Below are 17948 nucleotides of genomic sequence, written 5' to 3' on the forward strand. Positions count from 1 at the left end.
ATCCCGTATGATTGTAAGATTTTCCGATGCATTTAGTTGTTAATTGTAAGTATGAAGATGTGGGAAGAATAAAACTTGTGAATTAATGAATGTGAATATATAAAGAGTGCATTTAACATATTTTTCTTTTTTTTTTTAATGATTGGTTATTGTTTTTTTATATAAAATTGACGAAGTGAATACAAGGAAACACTCGTTTCGCGTCGCGTCGGCCATTTATTTTGACAGGTTCCGCGCCTGCGTTCCCTTATTGTGAAAATTTCGAAGTAGGGGACTGAGTCCAGTTTCTCTACTATGCACACTGCAGCGCGCCTTATAATCTTCGCCTGTGTTTCAATGCTGTTTACAGTGACATTTGGAACTAAGGCCCTCTATACACTATACGCAACACCCTAAGATGCTTGATGGAAATGAATTAATGTACTTTTACTGGACTGAGTCCAGTTTTTTCAATATTGACTCCCAGTTTTTCAAACTCCATTTTTCTCAGTGTAAATAAAAAATAAAAGCACAAAACGTTAAGTTTAATTTTTTTTCATAAAATACATGTTTTGAACTAAATGTCGTGCGAGTTTCAATAAAAATATTAATAATTAACTTGTCAGGAATTTTTTTTAAAAAAAGTTAACTCCCCCCCTTCAAGTAAGGTCGGATTTTTTTTTAAAAGTTTTGTGGCAACAAATGGAATTATGCATAAACTATTTCTCCGATCTAGTTAATTTTTTTGGGATTTATTCAGCTACGCAAGGAGAACATTCCTGGTAAGTTATGAACAAATTCGATAATTATCAACAAAGTTATTAAACAATTAAAGAAGTGCTATTTTTAATGGTTCAAATTTATTTGCAATTAAACTAATTAACCTTTTTTTAACGTATGATCCATCATTTAAAAGGTATTTCCAAGCTCTATAACTTTCAATAACAACTTTTCCTCCTAAAACTTAACCGGAAGCAACGAGCATCGAAAAACCATGTTTTCCAAACTTTGGCGATTTTGTTTATACTGTGTTTCGCACCCGGAAATCGAGAGCAAACTGTGGGGCTCTTATAAGGAGCCTCCAAACTACCAGAAACCGTTAAGACTTTGCTGTTTGTATTTTTGGACAGTTTTTGCGCTCACCGACTGGCCTATATCGTCTTCCGCACTTTTTTGTCCATCTTCATTTAAATCAAGCAATTCGTTGTCGACAGACTTTGAAAATTTTTCATTTTCTTCGTGAATTGATAGGTGTTGTTGTCGATGACCCTCAGAACAGTAGGAAATCGTGTTGCATTCACAACTTATTAAATTTTCTCTCGATTTGCAAATGTAGCATTCATTCGGAAAGAATCTGGCACTCTTTGATTAAATATCGCTCATTGTTTGTGTCAAACAATAAGTGTATTTCGAACTGTTTTTCGAATTCTGTAAATAAAAAAAATAGTAAATTAAAAAAGAAGTTATTTTTTAGCTTATTGAATCAGCTGCATACTTATAGCTATACCTAATCAGCGATTTGCCGCTGATTCATATTTAGAGACCCTGTAAAAAAAATAGTATTGGGAGGTGCGGGATTCCGCATTGCGAGTGCCAACCTGCCAATGCGGTATTCGCGAAATACCGCATTGGGTGTCGTGGTGAATACGGAAATCAAGGGGTCCCAATGCGGTGCAAGTTTTAAGCTTTGAAAAAACGAAAATACTTGACAGGAGGAAATAATAAAAAGCAGTGGAGAAAAATGCGTGTTAAAGGAATAAGAAAATACTATTAGTAAGTGTAAAATTGAAACCTTAAAAGAAAACGTTTAGATGAACTGTAAAATATGGGCCCAATGCGGCATAGGCTGACTTCAATGCGCCACAGCAAAAGCAACTTTGACTGGTTTGAATGACGTGAAATAGGTAAACAAACATTTTCTAACACATTTGTCTCCGTACACAGACACTTTTCACTAAATCTGCCAACGTACAATTGGTAAGCATCTTCTAAATTACAATAATTGAAAATATTGTTTAGATTCATGCAGAAACGTGGTTATAAAATAAAAAATTGGAAAGTAATGTAATGCAAATCATATGTCAGCTGGGCCACTGTGTTCGCTCGATTCGCTCTGCTTGCTTCTGCCCTCTACTGGCGACTTACACAATGTACCGATTGTGTACCGCATTGAAATCAGCCTATGCCGCATTGGGCCCATATTTTACAGTTTATCTAAACTTTTTCTTTTAAAGTTTCAATTTTACACTCACTATTATTATTTTCTCATTCCTTTAACTCGCACATTTTTCCACTGACACTTATTATTTCCTCCTGTCACGTATTTTCGTTTTTCTTAAGCTTAAAACTTGCACCGCATTGGGACCCCTTGATTTCCGTATTCACCACGACACCCAATGCGGTATTTCGCGAATACCGCATTGGCAGGTTGACACTCGCAATGCGGAATCCCGCGTACCTCCCAATACTTTTTTTTCTACAGGGGAGCAGGATAATATTTTGGATCCTGTAAAAGATCTTTCAGGGTTTATGTAAACGAACCTTAAAGGACCCCTTCAGGATCCTGTAAAAGAATTTCTCAGCTTGTGAGAATAGAAAATTTTAAAATCGTAAAATTTATTTGATAAATTCGCTTTACTTTAGTAAAAATTATCAACTTTATTTTTTCTTTTCACATTATCTTTATTTTATGTCATATTGTATATCAAGAATATAAGACGATACGTAAAAGGTATAAATATAAGCTTCACTTTTGAGAGAAACCTCACTTGCTGTTCTTAAATTGTGTACTATTATTTTAAAACTGTGCAACAAATAATACATTTAAAACTTCAATATATATATAAAATATATAAGTTTTACTTGAAAATGGGTTGGGGAAAAAGCTATTTCTTGCTACATACTATGCTGTGAGTAACATACTGTACATTTAATCATTTTTTAAAAATAAATTTACTTATTAGTCGTAATTTTTATTATTTCCACAAACTTAGGGGATCCCACTTATCGACATTGCAGATCTAAAATGGTTAAAAATGTGCAACGACCGTTTCTTGAAAAATATAAGGAATTATGACCTATAAATTTGTGAAAGTCATTTTTTATTATAAATACATAGGATGAGTATTTTATTTGTTGTAATTATTAAAAAAAATTATTGTTAGAAAGTTAAATATGGGCAGTTCCCCTGTAACAAATCTTTGACTACTAGCTCAAACTGCAACGACCATTTCTCGAAAACAACGAAACAAAATAATTTTTCCATTTGGGAAATTTAATTTTGTAGGAAAATACGGAGGATGAGACCTATTTGCCATGCAGAAATAAATAAAAACTTTATTTTTTGTAAAGTGTATATGTGACAGTTGTTCGGTGACACATGATATTTAATTTACTAACATTAATTTTTCTTTAACAATTTGAACAAAATAAATGTCTCACATTGTGTATCTTTCATCAGTAATGAATTTCCACTCGAAAAGAAGACATTATATTTTATTGTTGTTAATTTAAAGTTAAAAATAATCAAAATTTGTCACTTTTGGAACCTTTGGCGCCATCTCTTGGTTCTATAAACTACTAAACATCTGTCACATGTGTTCTTGTTGCAAATTTATATACAAAACAGTTTACATAAATTAAAGTTTTTTATTGTTGTTTTCAAATATGTAATGAATCTTATTATGTGTATTTTTTATTAAAATTAAGTTAGACAAATGGAAAAATTATTTTATTTTGTTGTTTTCAAGAAAAGGTCGTTGCAGTTTGGGCTCTTGGAAACTGCCCATATTTAATTTTCTAACAATATATTTTTTTTAATAAATACAACAAATAAAATACTCATCCTGTGTATTTATGATAAAAAATGAGTTTTCCAAATTTACAGGTAATATTATCTTATATTTTTTAAGAAACGGTCGTTGCAAATTTTTAACCATTTTAGATCTGCAATGTCGATAAGTGGGTTACTTTAGATAATTTCCATTAACGGTGTTGCGCAATTTCAAACAGTGGTCGCCTTTTAAAAATGGCTGTTTGAACGTAAACATAATTTGAAAAGGATTTTTCTCCTACACAGGAAAAAAGAAGTGTTATTTTAACACTAAAAGTAGTGTTAAAACTACACGCAACATTTTTAACCGACACTGTGTGATTTTAACACTACAATCTGTGACGTCAAATACAGTACATGGGACTGCGGCCTTAGTGGTGCCCGATATTTAGTTGTGGAGGACCCTTAATTTTCTTGACACGGACCTGAATGTTTTAGTTCTTGCTTGCTTCGAACAGTGCACAATATTCCCGACGAGTGCACTATTGTAAGATCCTACTGTACATTTTAAATAGGGGTTAAAATAACACCAAAATTGTGTTAAAACAACAATCTTTCATTTGTGCACAAGAAATTGAAAATCCAATAAAATACACGACGTCAGGAAGTAAAATGAGAAAATTATATGTGCCATTAGGCGCTGCCCTCTGGTGGTAATTTTATGTATCGCGCATTTGTTTAACTTTTTCCTATTTTACTTCCTGTCGTTGTAAATCTAAACAAATCTTTTATTTCTTGCGCGCAAATGAAAGATAAAATATTTAGGATATCTTGTATTTTCTCCGATTTTGCAATAACTGCCCGAATGGGGAGAAAAATCATTTTAAAATCAAGTATACATTTGAGCAGCCATTTTTAAAAGGTGATCACTGCGGAACACCATTAATTATACTATTTTAAACAATTTATATAAGTATATATATATTTATTTTTTTTTAAGGGGGGGGGGGGTTCGCTTCCCTGCGTGCTCCGCGCGCCAACCCCCTGATTATTTTTTATACACTGAAACCCCACTTATTTGAACATGGCTCGCACAATTTGACACAAAGTGTCGCGTTTATTTGTATTTTGGTCGACATAACCTATATTGGTGACGTAATTCAATGAATTGACATGATTGGTTGGTTTTGTTTGAACTCAACCATGGAGTAGTATAAGGAGACCGAACGACATGTATTGAAAGTGGACCTGATTTCGGTTCCCTCTTAACATCGTGAAAACACCGAATGCAACACTAGCGCTACTCGCGGAAAAATGAAGAAATAAACTGCATTTTTTTAATAATCACATGCCAGTTTACTATTTACACTTGGCGAATAATAAATATTTATCACTATATTTGACTACGCTATAACCATACTACGCTGCACGTTGCTGCACATACATTCCAGTAAAAAAAAAAGTATTCAGAATAGAGAAAAAGTATTGGTGGAGACGTTCGGTGAATGCGTTTTCGCGACAAAACCGTATTGGTGGGTTACGGTGAATACATTTTGCTTACCGTGAATACATTTTTTTTAAACTCTCGATTTAAAGATTCCTAAGCAAAGTTGAGAATATTTATAAAGAGCGTAAGTGACCTGAAGTACAAAAATGACGATTGCGAGAAGGAAATAAGAAATTTGGAGAAAAAACGAAAAATTAAATGTGACAAACCTACAACGTATGATGATGAAAAGGAACATTGACGATACCGACAGAAACTTGAGAAATCCAAGTAAATGTATGTGAAACATTAAGTTCCGCCGGTAACGTCAAAGTTCCTTTTAATCATCATACGTTGTGGCACAGAAAAGCATATGGTACTTGATCAACATTTGACAATCTGTTTGTCACATTTAATTTTTCGTTTTTTCTCAAAATTTCTTATTTCCTTCTCGCAATAGTCATTTTTATACTTCAGGTCACTTGCGCTCTTAATAAATATTCTCAACTTTGCTTAGGAATCTTTAAATCGAAAGTTTAAACAAAAAAGTATTCACGGTAAGCAAAATGTATTCACCGTAACCCACCAATACGGTTTTGTCGCGAAAACGCATTCACCAAACGTCTCCACCAATACTTTTTCTCTATTCTGAATACTTTTTTTTTTACTGGGATAATTGTAGATTATATTATGAATTTCCATGATAGTTATCACTTTTCTCACAAGTAGCGCTAGTGTTGCATTCGGTGTTTTCACGATGCTAAGCGAGTACCAAAAAGTGGTACACTTTCAATACAGATTTCGCACGGTCGTTCGGTCTCCTTATACTACTCCATGAACTCAACCAATAGGTATGTTTTCGTTGCCTGCACTGAGTGTAACTTTTACACCACCTCAAGAGTAGAAAACGCAGAAACGGGGAGGTATACAAGCGCCGATTACATTTATACATGAGATAAATTTAATTTTCAACCTGTAATTATAGGTATGTTTTCGTTGCCTGCACTTCTTACACTTTAACACCTAACCTGCACTATGCTGTTCTCTTTGCCGGATGTGACGCAATTTTACCATACATTTCGCTACACTTTCCCCTGTTTAAAAAATTTGATAGAAATGGAAAGAAAAAAATTTCTTTCCATTTCAATCCTGTTTCTGAATCCAAAATTTTCAAAAATTACAATCAGTTTCAATCACATACTTTTAATAGAAAGTCTATCCAAATCAATACTTTGTCTATCCGAAAATTGTCCCATGTTGTCCCACTGATTTCAAAGAAAGTCTTATCAAATTCTATCAAAATTGATTATTAAAAATTGTTTCCAATCCAATAAGATTTTTTGATTTAAATTCTATCAAATCCTATATCGAAAAATGACAGAAAGTTCTTTCCTATTGTATCCAAGGTGGTTACAATTAAAAACATATGCTTTGAAAAAAAATATTTGTGGAAAAAATAATAAAAGATTCTTATGACCATTAATAACATTATATTCTTAGCACACTCCAAACATTTTAATTAAACTAGAAGAAATAAATTAAAATTTTTACCCTATGGGAATCGAACCCCGCACCTATGACCTATCTATCTAAACGCTTAACGACCGCGGCTACCGAATCGACGTGAGAAATATTTTTCGACCTGTCTATATAAACTGCAACTTTGAAAAACGTAAGTTTATGTAAATATTATAATTTTTGTAAGTACCTATAAAAATACAAGCAGAAATTAAAATATTTATAGAGATTTGCAATATATGCTATTATGTTAAAAATATTAATTAAATATTTAATAAATTTTTGCTTAAATGTCATTTGACTGCTTTGTAATTTTTTGCAAATATTTGCAAAAAATAACATCAAACAATATAAAAAAATAAAAAACACAGCTCAACTGTGTTAAAAAAATTTCGTTGATTTTCTAAAATGTTAAAACTTTTATGAAAATCTGTAGTTCACAACAAAACAATAAAGGGGCGCATGATTATTCCCCAAATGTCATTTTTCTGAAATGTCATTTTATCGAACTGCACTTTAACGAATACTTATTTTTGCGAAAAGCCAATTTTGCAAAATATCACTTTTGCGAATTGTCATTTTTTCGAAAAGCTATTTTTGCGAATCGTTATTTTTACGAATTGTCAAATTTCCGAAAAGTCATTTTTGCGAATCGCCATTTTTACGATTTGTCAATTTTCCGAAAAGTCATTTTTGCCAATTGTCATTTTTACGAAAAGACATTTTCGAGAAATGTCATTTTTGCGAATTGTCACTTTTGCGAATCGCCATTTTTACGAATTATCAAATTTCCGAAAAGTCATTTTTGCGAAAATTCCTATAGTGAATCTATATATGCATACAAGCAGATTTACTATAGGAATTTTCGCAAAAATGACAATTCGCAAAAATGACTTTTCGGAAAATTGACAATTCGTAAAAATGACAATTCGCAAAAATAGCTTTTCGCAAAAATGACAATTCGTAAAAAATGACTTTTCGCAAAAATGACTATTTGCAAAAGTGCAGTTCGGTAAAATGACATTTGGGGAATAATCATAAAATTTGATAGAATTTGTATCCAAACCTTTTGATAGAGAAATAATGGATTTTCATGTGGAAAGAATTTGATAGATATTCAATCAAAACTCATGGATAGCAAACTATAAGAATTTCCGACTCACAGAATTTGATAGAATTTGTATCCAAATCTTGGATAGAGAAATATTAGATTTTCATTTGGAAAGAATTTGATAGATATTCAATTAAAACTCATGGATAGCAAACTATAAGAATTTCCGACTCATAGAATTTGACAGAATTCGTATCTAAACTCTTGATGAGACGCATGCTTGTTCCCGAAATCTTTTTTGACCAAATAGTTATTTGATATAAAACTATTTAACTTAAAATTCACATAATATGCACATTATTTGACATAAATTTCATTGCACACAAAAACCATTTAACATAAATATTATTTATCATAGAATTCATTAAACAGAAATATTATGTTACATAAAACTCAGATAACTTAATTCCCATTTGACATAAAAATTATGTAACATAAATTTCTATTGACATAAAAATCATTTAACATAAATTTCTTTTGACATAAAATTCATTTAACGTAAATTTTATTTGTTATAAAATTCATTTGACATTAATTTCATTTGGCATAAATGTCATTTAACGTAATTCTCATTCGACATAAATATCATTAGACATAAAATTAGCTTGACATAAATTTCATTTGACGTGAATATCATTTAATATAATTATTATTTAACGTAAAATGAAATTTATATAAATTTCATTTAGCATAAATTCCATTTAACATAATTCTCATTTGGCATAAAATTTACTTGACATAAATTTCATTTGGTATAAATCCCACTTAACATAATTCTCATTTGACATAAAGTTCATTTGACATAAAAGACATTTAACACAATTCTCATTTGTCATAAAAGTCATTCAACAAAATTCTCATTTGACATAAAAATCATTTTACACAAATTACATTTTACATAACAATATCGGCGCGAATTTTAAAAGTAACAAATTAGATATTATCAACAACATTGTGATTCGCCAATTTTGAAATTCGCGCCTATATTTCTATGTCAAATGATCTTTATGTAAAATTAAATCTATGACAACTGAATTTTATGTCAAATGAGAATTATGTGTAATGAGTTATCCGTCAAAAGAAATTTATATTAAATGAACTTTATGTCAAATGAAAATTATGTTAAATGGGATTTATACCAAATGAAATTGATGTCAAATGAATTTTATAACAAATAAAATTTACGTTAAATGAATTTTATGTCAAAAGAAATTTATGTTAAATGATTTTTATGTCAATAGAAATTTATGTTACATAATTTTCATGTCAAATGGGAATTAAGTTATCTGAGTTTTATGTAACATAATATTTCTGTTTAATGAATTCTATGATAAATAATATTTATGTTAAATGGTTTTTGTGTGCAATGAATTTTATGTCAAATAATGTGCATATTATGTGAATTTTAAGTTAAGTAGTTTTATATCAAATAACTATTTGGTCAAAAAAGATTTCGGGAATAAGCATGCGTCTCCTCTTGATAGTAAAATATTGAATTTTAGTATATTATTAACTTTTATAGATAATACATCAAAACTTATGATAGGAATGGATTTAATTTTCTACTTTGGATAGAAGTGGATTGGATTTTCAATATTTGATTAAATTGGATTCGAATTTCAAGGAGTGAAGGAAGAAAATTCTATCAATTCCTATCCATTTTAATAATTTTTTTAAACAGGGTCTGCACCTACTCTTGAGGTGGTGTAAAAGTTACTTAGTGCAGGCAACGAAAACATACCTTATAAAAATAGGCCACTTTTGACCAACATTTTGACACATAATTTCGACATCTACAGCAGCACTCACAGCTTTGGTGGAACAACTAGAGTAAGGGAGAGAAAACATATAATTTGAAATGTCTGACTCTCTTACTCTTATGTGGTTACCATGACCACCTGCAGGCAGGCAGGCAGCAACCAAAGGTGTGAGTGCGCCATGAGAGGGCCCTTAAGTCAAAAAAGCGACCTCATTAGGGTCATTCCAAGCGTTGATCTCTTACGTCATAAAATTAAAGTAAAAAAAAGCCTGAGGGTATAGTCCCATGGCAGCGTTTTACGTTGCATTTTGAAACTAGGCCATAAGTGCAAATATAGCAAACATATATCTCTATCTCTCTCACACTCATGGCCTAGTTACAAAACGCAACGCAATACGCTGCCATGGGACTCCACTCTCATGAAGACCCTACAAAGGGCCATTACCTTAGATCAAATGTGACTTATTTTCTAACCTATCCCATGGTTAAATTTCTACACAGAATAGGTTGAAAAATTAGTGAATTTTGACCTAAATTTTGACGTAAGGGAACAACCCTTTGAAGGACCCTAATGAGGTCGCTCTTTGATGTAAAGGTTAAAAAATAGGTCATATTTGACCTAAATTTTTACCTCGGGTAATAATCCATTAGAGGATCCTCATGAGGCTTCTTTTTGACCTATAGATTAAAAATAGGGTGATATTTACATATATTTCGAACAGGGGTTATCTTCAATATGAGACATTCCACGCCAAACCAACATATCGTAAAAATTCACATTTTTGATTTGGCTCTAATATTTTTTATCTTTTATTACTAGTTGAAAAAGAGCTTTACGATTTTTTTCAAATTTTTTTACCCAGCCGTTTACAAGATACACTGAAAAAAAAGTTCATTGAATCAAGTAAATGCATTTTCTTGACCTGATTTATTTGAAACAAACCCATATTTTCTTATTGGAAGAAATTTATTTTCTTGTGTCAAGTAATTCTGAGCATTAATCAAAGTTATTGAAATAAGAAAATATGGGTTTGACATAAGTAAATATCTTACTGTTTCAAACGAACTGTTTTACATGCACCAAGTCTCGAAAAAGTATTGAATCAAGAATATCATGTTCTCACGTCAAGTAATTTACCTTGAGTCATTTGGTATCTTGAGTCAAATCATTTTTTTATTTCCTTTAAAGCAACTATTTATTTCATCCAACACCCATAGTCTTGAGCCAAGAAAATGGGAAGATTAATACAAGTTAATAATTGTTTCAACTCAATTAAAAATTATTTTGTTTCAAAGAAATATTCATTAATCTAAGCATTTCTTTTACTTGAAACATTTCTATATTCTCATGTTTCAAAAACATTAATTTCTTGCGAGAATGTTATATTTTCTGGAATGAAATATTTTATTTATTCAATTCAATTAAGTGTAAGATCTTGAATTAAATCATTCTTTTGTTTCCTTTATAAAAGTTTTTACTTAATTCAACGCTCAAATAATCCTGATTCAAGAAAATACGAAGGTTAATATAAGTAAATATTTGTTTCAAGTTGATTAAAAATTACATTCAATTAATCCCATATTTATTTGAAGAAAGAAATTCATTTTCTTGTGTCAAGTAATTATTAGCATTGAACAGAATTCTTGAATTAACAATTTAGTATTTGGCGGAACTCAATATGTAATTATTTCAACCAAATATTTTACTTTTCCGAAGTACCAAAAAGTATTGAATCTAGAATATCATGTTCTTAAGCGAAATAATAAAGTATTGTCTGGAGAATTCATGTTTCTTGAATCGAATCATTTTATTTATTTGCTTTGAAACTTTTTTTTACTTGACACAATGCCGGTGTTCTTGATCCAAGAAAATATTTTTCTTCAAATGTATATGCAACTTAAATATCAGTTTTTGAAAACTGTCCATTGAGGCTAGGATGGCATAGTGGTAGCGTGACGGCTTCTGGCGCGTGCAACCCGAGTTCAATTCCTCCGACCGTGGAAAATTTTCTTTCAAGGTATATTTGTTGTATTTGTGTTAAGTATTAATTAAATGTAAATATGTATGTAAAATAACAATTAATTATTTAAATAAAAAATATAAATGTTAATTAATTAAATAATAAAAATGTTTGACCTAAGTATTAGAAAAGATGGGATGGGGGTAAGGGGGAGGGGGGTAATTTAAGTAAATAATTTACTTGTATTGAGAAAGTATTTTTTTGATTGAAATCTATAAATTTTCTCAAATCAAGAAAATATTTTCTCGGACAGAGAACATACTTTCTAGATTTGATACATAAATGATTTTGAATTAATATATTCTGCATTTCTTACATGCTACTTAATTTCTTGATCGAATTCCATATTTTCTTGGATCAAGAATATCTGCGTTTTCTCACAAAATAAATGTTTTCTTCATTTAAATCTTGAATTACTTGAACGAATGTTACAAAAAATTGAATGAATCAAATAAAATAATTCAATCATCTATATATATTCTTAGACCAAGAAAATATTTTATTCATTTAATACATTTTATATTTCGTACAAGTAGATTAACTTCTTGGTCGAATTCCATATTTTCTTGGATCAAGAATATCTGTTCTTCTCACAAAATAAATGTTTTCTTCATTTAAATCTTGAATTACTTGAACGAATGTTACAAAAAATTGAATGAATCAAATAAAATAATTCAATCATCTATATATATTCTTAGACCAAGAAAATATTTTATTCATTTAATACATTTTATATTTCGTACAAGTAGATTAACTTCTTGGTCGAATTCCATATTTTCTTGGATCAAGAATATCTGTTCTTCTCACAAAATAAATGTTTTCTTCATTTAAATCTTGAATTACTCGAACGAACGTTACAAAAAATTGAATAAATCAAATAAAATAATTCAATTAACTATATATATTCTTAGAACAAGAAAATATTTTATTAATTTAATACATTTCATATTTCGTATAAGAAGATTAACTTCTTGGTCGAATTCCATATTTTCTTGGATCAAGAATATATGTTCTTCTCCCAAATATCCTATGTCAAGAAAATCGTTTTCTTGAATCAATACTTTAATAGTCTTGGCCGTATTCAATCCCACGATTTGCTTCAACCAAGAAAAATTTTCTTGGTTCAATACTATTTTTTTTTCAGTGTATGAATTTTTCAAAATTTTACGTTTTGAAAAAAAATTTTTTTTTGAATGCTCATAACTTCTACAAATGTGGATCAATTTTAAACTTTCTTATATGAAAATTGTTTGTTTTTTCCTGAACTTTTCGAAAATTTTATGAAAAAAATAAAAAAAAAATTTTTCATTGCATTTTAAAAAATTTTTAGATTAAAATTTAATTTTTAAATCTGTTTGTATCCTTCGATTTTTTTAAAAAAATTAAAAAAAAACTACTTCCTTTTACGCAAATTTTAAGCCCTGTCCCGTCGTGGGAAAATGATTTTTACTATTTTTTCAGAATTTTTTTAAATTATCAAAATTTAGTATTTACTCATTCAGCCGCTGCATGGCACTGCCCTGCGCAGCGCAGCGATTTTTCAGCATTAGGTTTTGTCTAATATATTATTTCAATGAAACTACGATTCTTTAAAACATACAGTGACACGAAAAAATAAATTGTTATTAATCGAGTGATACATGGGTAAGAATTCCTGAAGTGGGCACCTATTTTTCATTCGGTCTGTGGATTTTTCTCATTCTTATATGTTTCGATAGCCTATGATGTTATAATAAAAACCTGTGAATAGTTTTCCGAAATTCGAATATTTGCCAAAGTTATTCAAGGTCAAAGTTATTTGTAGCGTTTTAGTAAATAGCTAATTACTAAAACGCTACAAATAACTTTGACCTTGAATAACTTTGGCAAATATTCGAATTTCGATCGGATGAACCGATATATCGGTTCATCCGATCGCGAGTAATTAGCTATTTACTAAAACGCTACAAATAACTTTGACCTTGAATAACTTTGGCAAATATTCGAATTTCGATCGGATGAACCGATATATCGGTTCATCCGATCGCGAGTAATTAGCTATTTACTAAAACGCTACAAATAACTTTGACCTTGAATAACTTTGGCAAATATTCGAATTTCGGAAAACTATTTACAGGTTTTTATTATAACATCATAGGCTATCGAAACATATAGGAATAAGAAAAATCCACCGACCCAATGAAAAATAGGTGCCCACTTCAGGAATTCTTACCCATGTATCACTCGATTATTAACAATTTATTTTTTCGTGTCACTGTATGTTTTAAAGAATCGTAGTTTCATTGAAATAATATATTAGACAAAATCTAATGCTAGAAAATCGCTGCGCTGCGCAGGGCAGCGCCATGCAGCGGCTGAATGAGTAAATACTGAATTCCCAGTAAGAAGTAAGGAATTAATAAGAATTCGAAATTTTTAATTCTTTTGAATTCCGTTTGTGACCAATTCTTTTCATTTTCATTTGGAGAAGCCGAAAAGAAGGTAAGTTTATTCTTTTGAATACCGTTTTAATATTTTAAGCGGAAAAAAGATTTGACGGTTCGAAGATGTGAACCCTCAAGCTTCATTGTCGGAGACAAACAGCTTGTCCGCTCAGCTATTTAAACTGTACTATGACTACCGAATTTTAGAAGCACTTATCTCAAAGTGTTGCAAACTTCAAAGGAATTAAAATATTAAAACAGAATAGACAGGAATTGAACTTACCGAGTATCATACAGTATTCCGGAATTCACAAAAATTTAAAAATTAAAGAAATATTAAAACGGAATTGATTGGAATTCACTTTCAAGAAATCTTTGACTCAAAAAGGAATACATAGGAATTGGACAGAAACGGAATTCAAAAAAATTGATAATTTAACATTTTCTGTAAAAAATTAAAAATGTCCAATTCTTCTCAATTCCATACTTCTTACTGGGTTTCGATAATTTAAAAAAATTCTGAAAAAATAGTAAAAATCATTTTCCCACGACGGGACAGGGCTTAAAATTTGCGTAGAAGGAAGTAGTTTTTTTTGAATTTTTAAAAAGAAAAATCGAAGGATACAAACAGATTTAAAAATTAAATTTTAATCTTACAATTTTTAAAAATGCAATAAAAAATTTTTTTAAAATTTTTTTCATAAAATTTTCGAAAAGTTCAGGAAAAAACAAATAATTTTCATATAAGAAAGTTTAAAATTGATCCACATTTGTAGAAGTTATGAGCATTCAAAAAAAATTTTTTTTCAAAACGTAAAATTTTGAAAAATTCATATCTTGTAAACGGCTGGGTAAAAAAATTTGAAAAAAATCGTAAAGCTCTTTTTCAACTAGTACTAAAAGATAAAAAATATTAAAGCCAAATCAAAAATGTGAATTTTTACGATATGTTGGTTTGGCGTGGAATATCTCATATACTATAGGGTGCCCTTAGTATTTGACCTGTAGGCTAAAAATAGGTCAAAATTGACCTAAATATAAATATACTACATTGGGCCCTTAGAATTAAATTGACCTATATATAAATATACTATAGTGGGCCGTTAGAATTAGACCTGTAGGTTAAAAATAAGTCAAAATTGACCTATTTTTTGACCTGGAGTTCTTTTAGTAGGATCTCTTTGACATCCTGTATGAGCGATGTTGAGCTTTTGAGTATATATTTGATTGTCATTCGATTGACATTTGATTTGAGTAATGACATTTGTAATTTGACATTTGAGTATACATTTGATTGACATTTCTCTGGACTTCACAGGCGACTTCAGCATCTTGCTGACCACTTCTTCCATTCTTGAAATGCACGCTGCCTCTTCCTCCCGCAGCTTAATGCATTCATCTTGATCTTTGTTAAGGTACTGCCACAGCTCTCTATTTACAGCTGCCTGCGCAGGCAGCCGGGCTCAATTAGGCGGCAGATTTAAATTAATATTTTCTTTTTAATTAAAATCATTATTAAAAATGAATAAAAAATAATTATTATTATAATTTTTATTATTATCTTCAATTTAATTTAATTTCTACAATTTAAAATAAAAAATTATTAATTTAATTTTAATATTAATTTAAATGTGCCGCCTAATTGAGCCCGGCTGCCTGCGCAGGCAACTGTAGATAGAGAGCTGTGGCAGTACCTTTATAGTTAGTAATGTCATTCGCAGAAGCAATAGGTACGTTTTCGTTGCCTGTAAAGGCCTTTCTCCAATAGGTTTTAAAAAGTGTGCGAATGACTGCGTCTGCGTAATGTATGGTAAAATTACGTCACATCCGGCAAAGAGAACAGCATAGTGCAGGTTAGGTGTTAAAGTGTAAGAAGTGCAGGCAACGAAAACATACCTATTAGGTATGTTCTCGTTGCCTGCACTTCTTACACTTTAACACCTAACCTGCACTATTCTGTTCTCTTTGCCGGATGTGACGCAATTTTACCATACATTTCGCTACACTTTCTGCACCTACTCTTGAGGTGGTGTAAAAGTTACACTTAGTGCAGGCAACGAAAACATATCTATTACTAAAGACAGAAATGCAGCTAGCTTAACTTGTAACACTGCTCATGCATCCTCTTCTCTCCACCTGTCCACGATGATCTGTGGTACTTCCAACGCCCTGTTGCCCTCCTGTTTCCTTAGGCCACTATGCCCACCGTTCTTGCGCCAAGCACTTCTCGATCGGAACCATATAGTGAGGTATAACAAGCGTTGACAAAAGTTAAAATAATTAATCAATGTAATATTTAAATAAAAACGAAAATTTATATTTATTTCTAGATCTGCATTGACATTCGTTTCCAGTTACGATATGAGTTCAGATGAGCTTGGTAAGTATAGACATTATAAACAACATGATAAATTTGCAAAAATAAATAAGTTATATAATTATGCATTAATAGCAAGACTTCTAGAATATGCGATTGACATTAACCAAGATCCTTGTGAAAATTTTTATGACTACGTTTGTGGTAACTGGAATAACACTTTTATAAGACCTGAGCATTATGATGTTTGGGATAATGATGAAATATCAAAAGATAGTATGATCTATAAAATTAAAAGTAAGTCAAACAAAAGAATATTTTATGTTCTGTTGAGGAAGGGGGCCGTCCAAGAATTACGTAAGACATTTAGGGGGAGGGGGGGGGGTCAGCAAGATCTTACGAACAATAGGAAAAATGGCGCTAATGTATGTAAAATATCTTACGAGGGGGAGTGGGGGGGTCAAATTTTCCAAAAAATATCTTGTAATTTATGGACAGCCCCAAGGATTCCACGGGTATAAATCACAATTTTCCGTGAGATGATATCAATTTTGTTAAAAAAATTTAGGCATATTCTATAACTTCAAAAATACTCAAGTAGTTAAAATTTCATGTCCCCATCAGTAGGGACTTGAATTAAATTTTTATTTAATTTTTATATTTTTCATTGTTTTTTATTATAGCAGTTTTAGAAGATCAGCATAATTATATTAATAAGCAATTACTTTCAAAGGAAAAAGCATTCTATCATGCATGCATGGATACAGGTTAGTGTAAATAAATATTATAAGGATAATAATCCCTGTTTGGGGTCATTATTAAAATGTATTGCAGGTCATTCGTTTGAAGAAGGAAAAAGACTGTATAAAAATATGGTAAGAGAAAGTCAGAATGCTGGACCAGAGTGGCAAGATGTAGCTGAATATTATGCTAATAAAATTGGTGAAATCTCTCTTTTTCATATTACATTAGGTCCCCATAAAGAACTGCAAGTAAGATCTTGTTTTTCATATTTAAAGCAAAAAATTTTATGTTAAGTTTTGGTTATAATAAATATTTGTTTCGTGTTTACTGTATTTTCTAAAATATTTGTAAATTAAAATACAACTTTCATTTTTCTAGATTCTTAGACCATCTCAGACGATATCAAACAGTAAACCATATTCACAGATGCAAAGGTCATTCCTAGACATGTATTTAAACAGTAATGCCTCCTATATGTGGTATAATGATAAACAACCAAAAACTTCCAGCTTCAAAAGAACTTTTAAAAATTTTTTATCATCTATAAATAAGGTAAAATTACGATAAAATATAATTAAATAAGATAAGTAGTCAAATTTTAGGTTTTGATCTCCCAGTAAAAAAGGCAGAATTGGCAGTGATCGAATAGAATTGTCGGTTAGTTTCTGCCAATACGTTTTCGAGTGAAAACCGTATTGGGGGCATTCTGCCAATCCTGTCCTCTGAAACCTTTCGATTTCACGTTTATTGATCGACTCGACTGTGTACTGTTCATCTATTACCATAATGTGATTTAGGGAGCTTTCGACGTTCGCGCT

The 17948-nt window shown here is 30.6% G+C and overlaps 1 protein-coding gene across 3 annotated transcripts in view; it reads left to right on the forward strand.

Annotated features, from left to right (window-relative positions):
* LOC122505140 (membrane metallo-endopeptidase-like 1) overlaps window positions 1-17948 on the forward strand; it is a 40839-nt gene that overhangs the window by 8290 nt on the left and 14601 nt on the right. For 2 of the 3 annotated variants that reach the window (XM_043616604.1, XM_043616606.1), the window contains exons 1-6: window positions 2730-2888; window positions 16400-16449; window positions 16522-16683; window positions 17070-17153; window positions 17221-17378; window positions 17509-17682. In XM_043616604.1, coding sequence (XP_043472539.1) covers window positions 2848-2888; window positions 16400-16449; window positions 16522-16683; window positions 17070-17153; window positions 17221-17378; window positions 17509-17682 — 669 coding nt within the window. In that variant the 5' untranslated portion in view covers window positions 2730-2847. Of the gene's footprint in view, window positions 1-2729; window positions 2889-16399; window positions 16450-16521; window positions 16684-17069; window positions 17154-17220; window positions 17379-17508; window positions 17683-17948 lie in introns of those variants that run through there. The other variant, XM_043616605.1, reaches the window with a different exon arrangement.

Source organism: Leptopilina heterotoma, unplaced genomic scaffold (genome assembly GCF_015476425.1).
Source record: "Leptopilina heterotoma isolate Lh14 unplaced genomic scaffold, ASM1547642v1 Lhet_343, whole genome shotgun sequence".
In the NCBI taxonomy this organism is placed as follows: domain Eukaryota; kingdom Metazoa; phylum Arthropoda; class Insecta; order Hymenoptera; family Figitidae; genus Leptopilina; species Leptopilina heterotoma.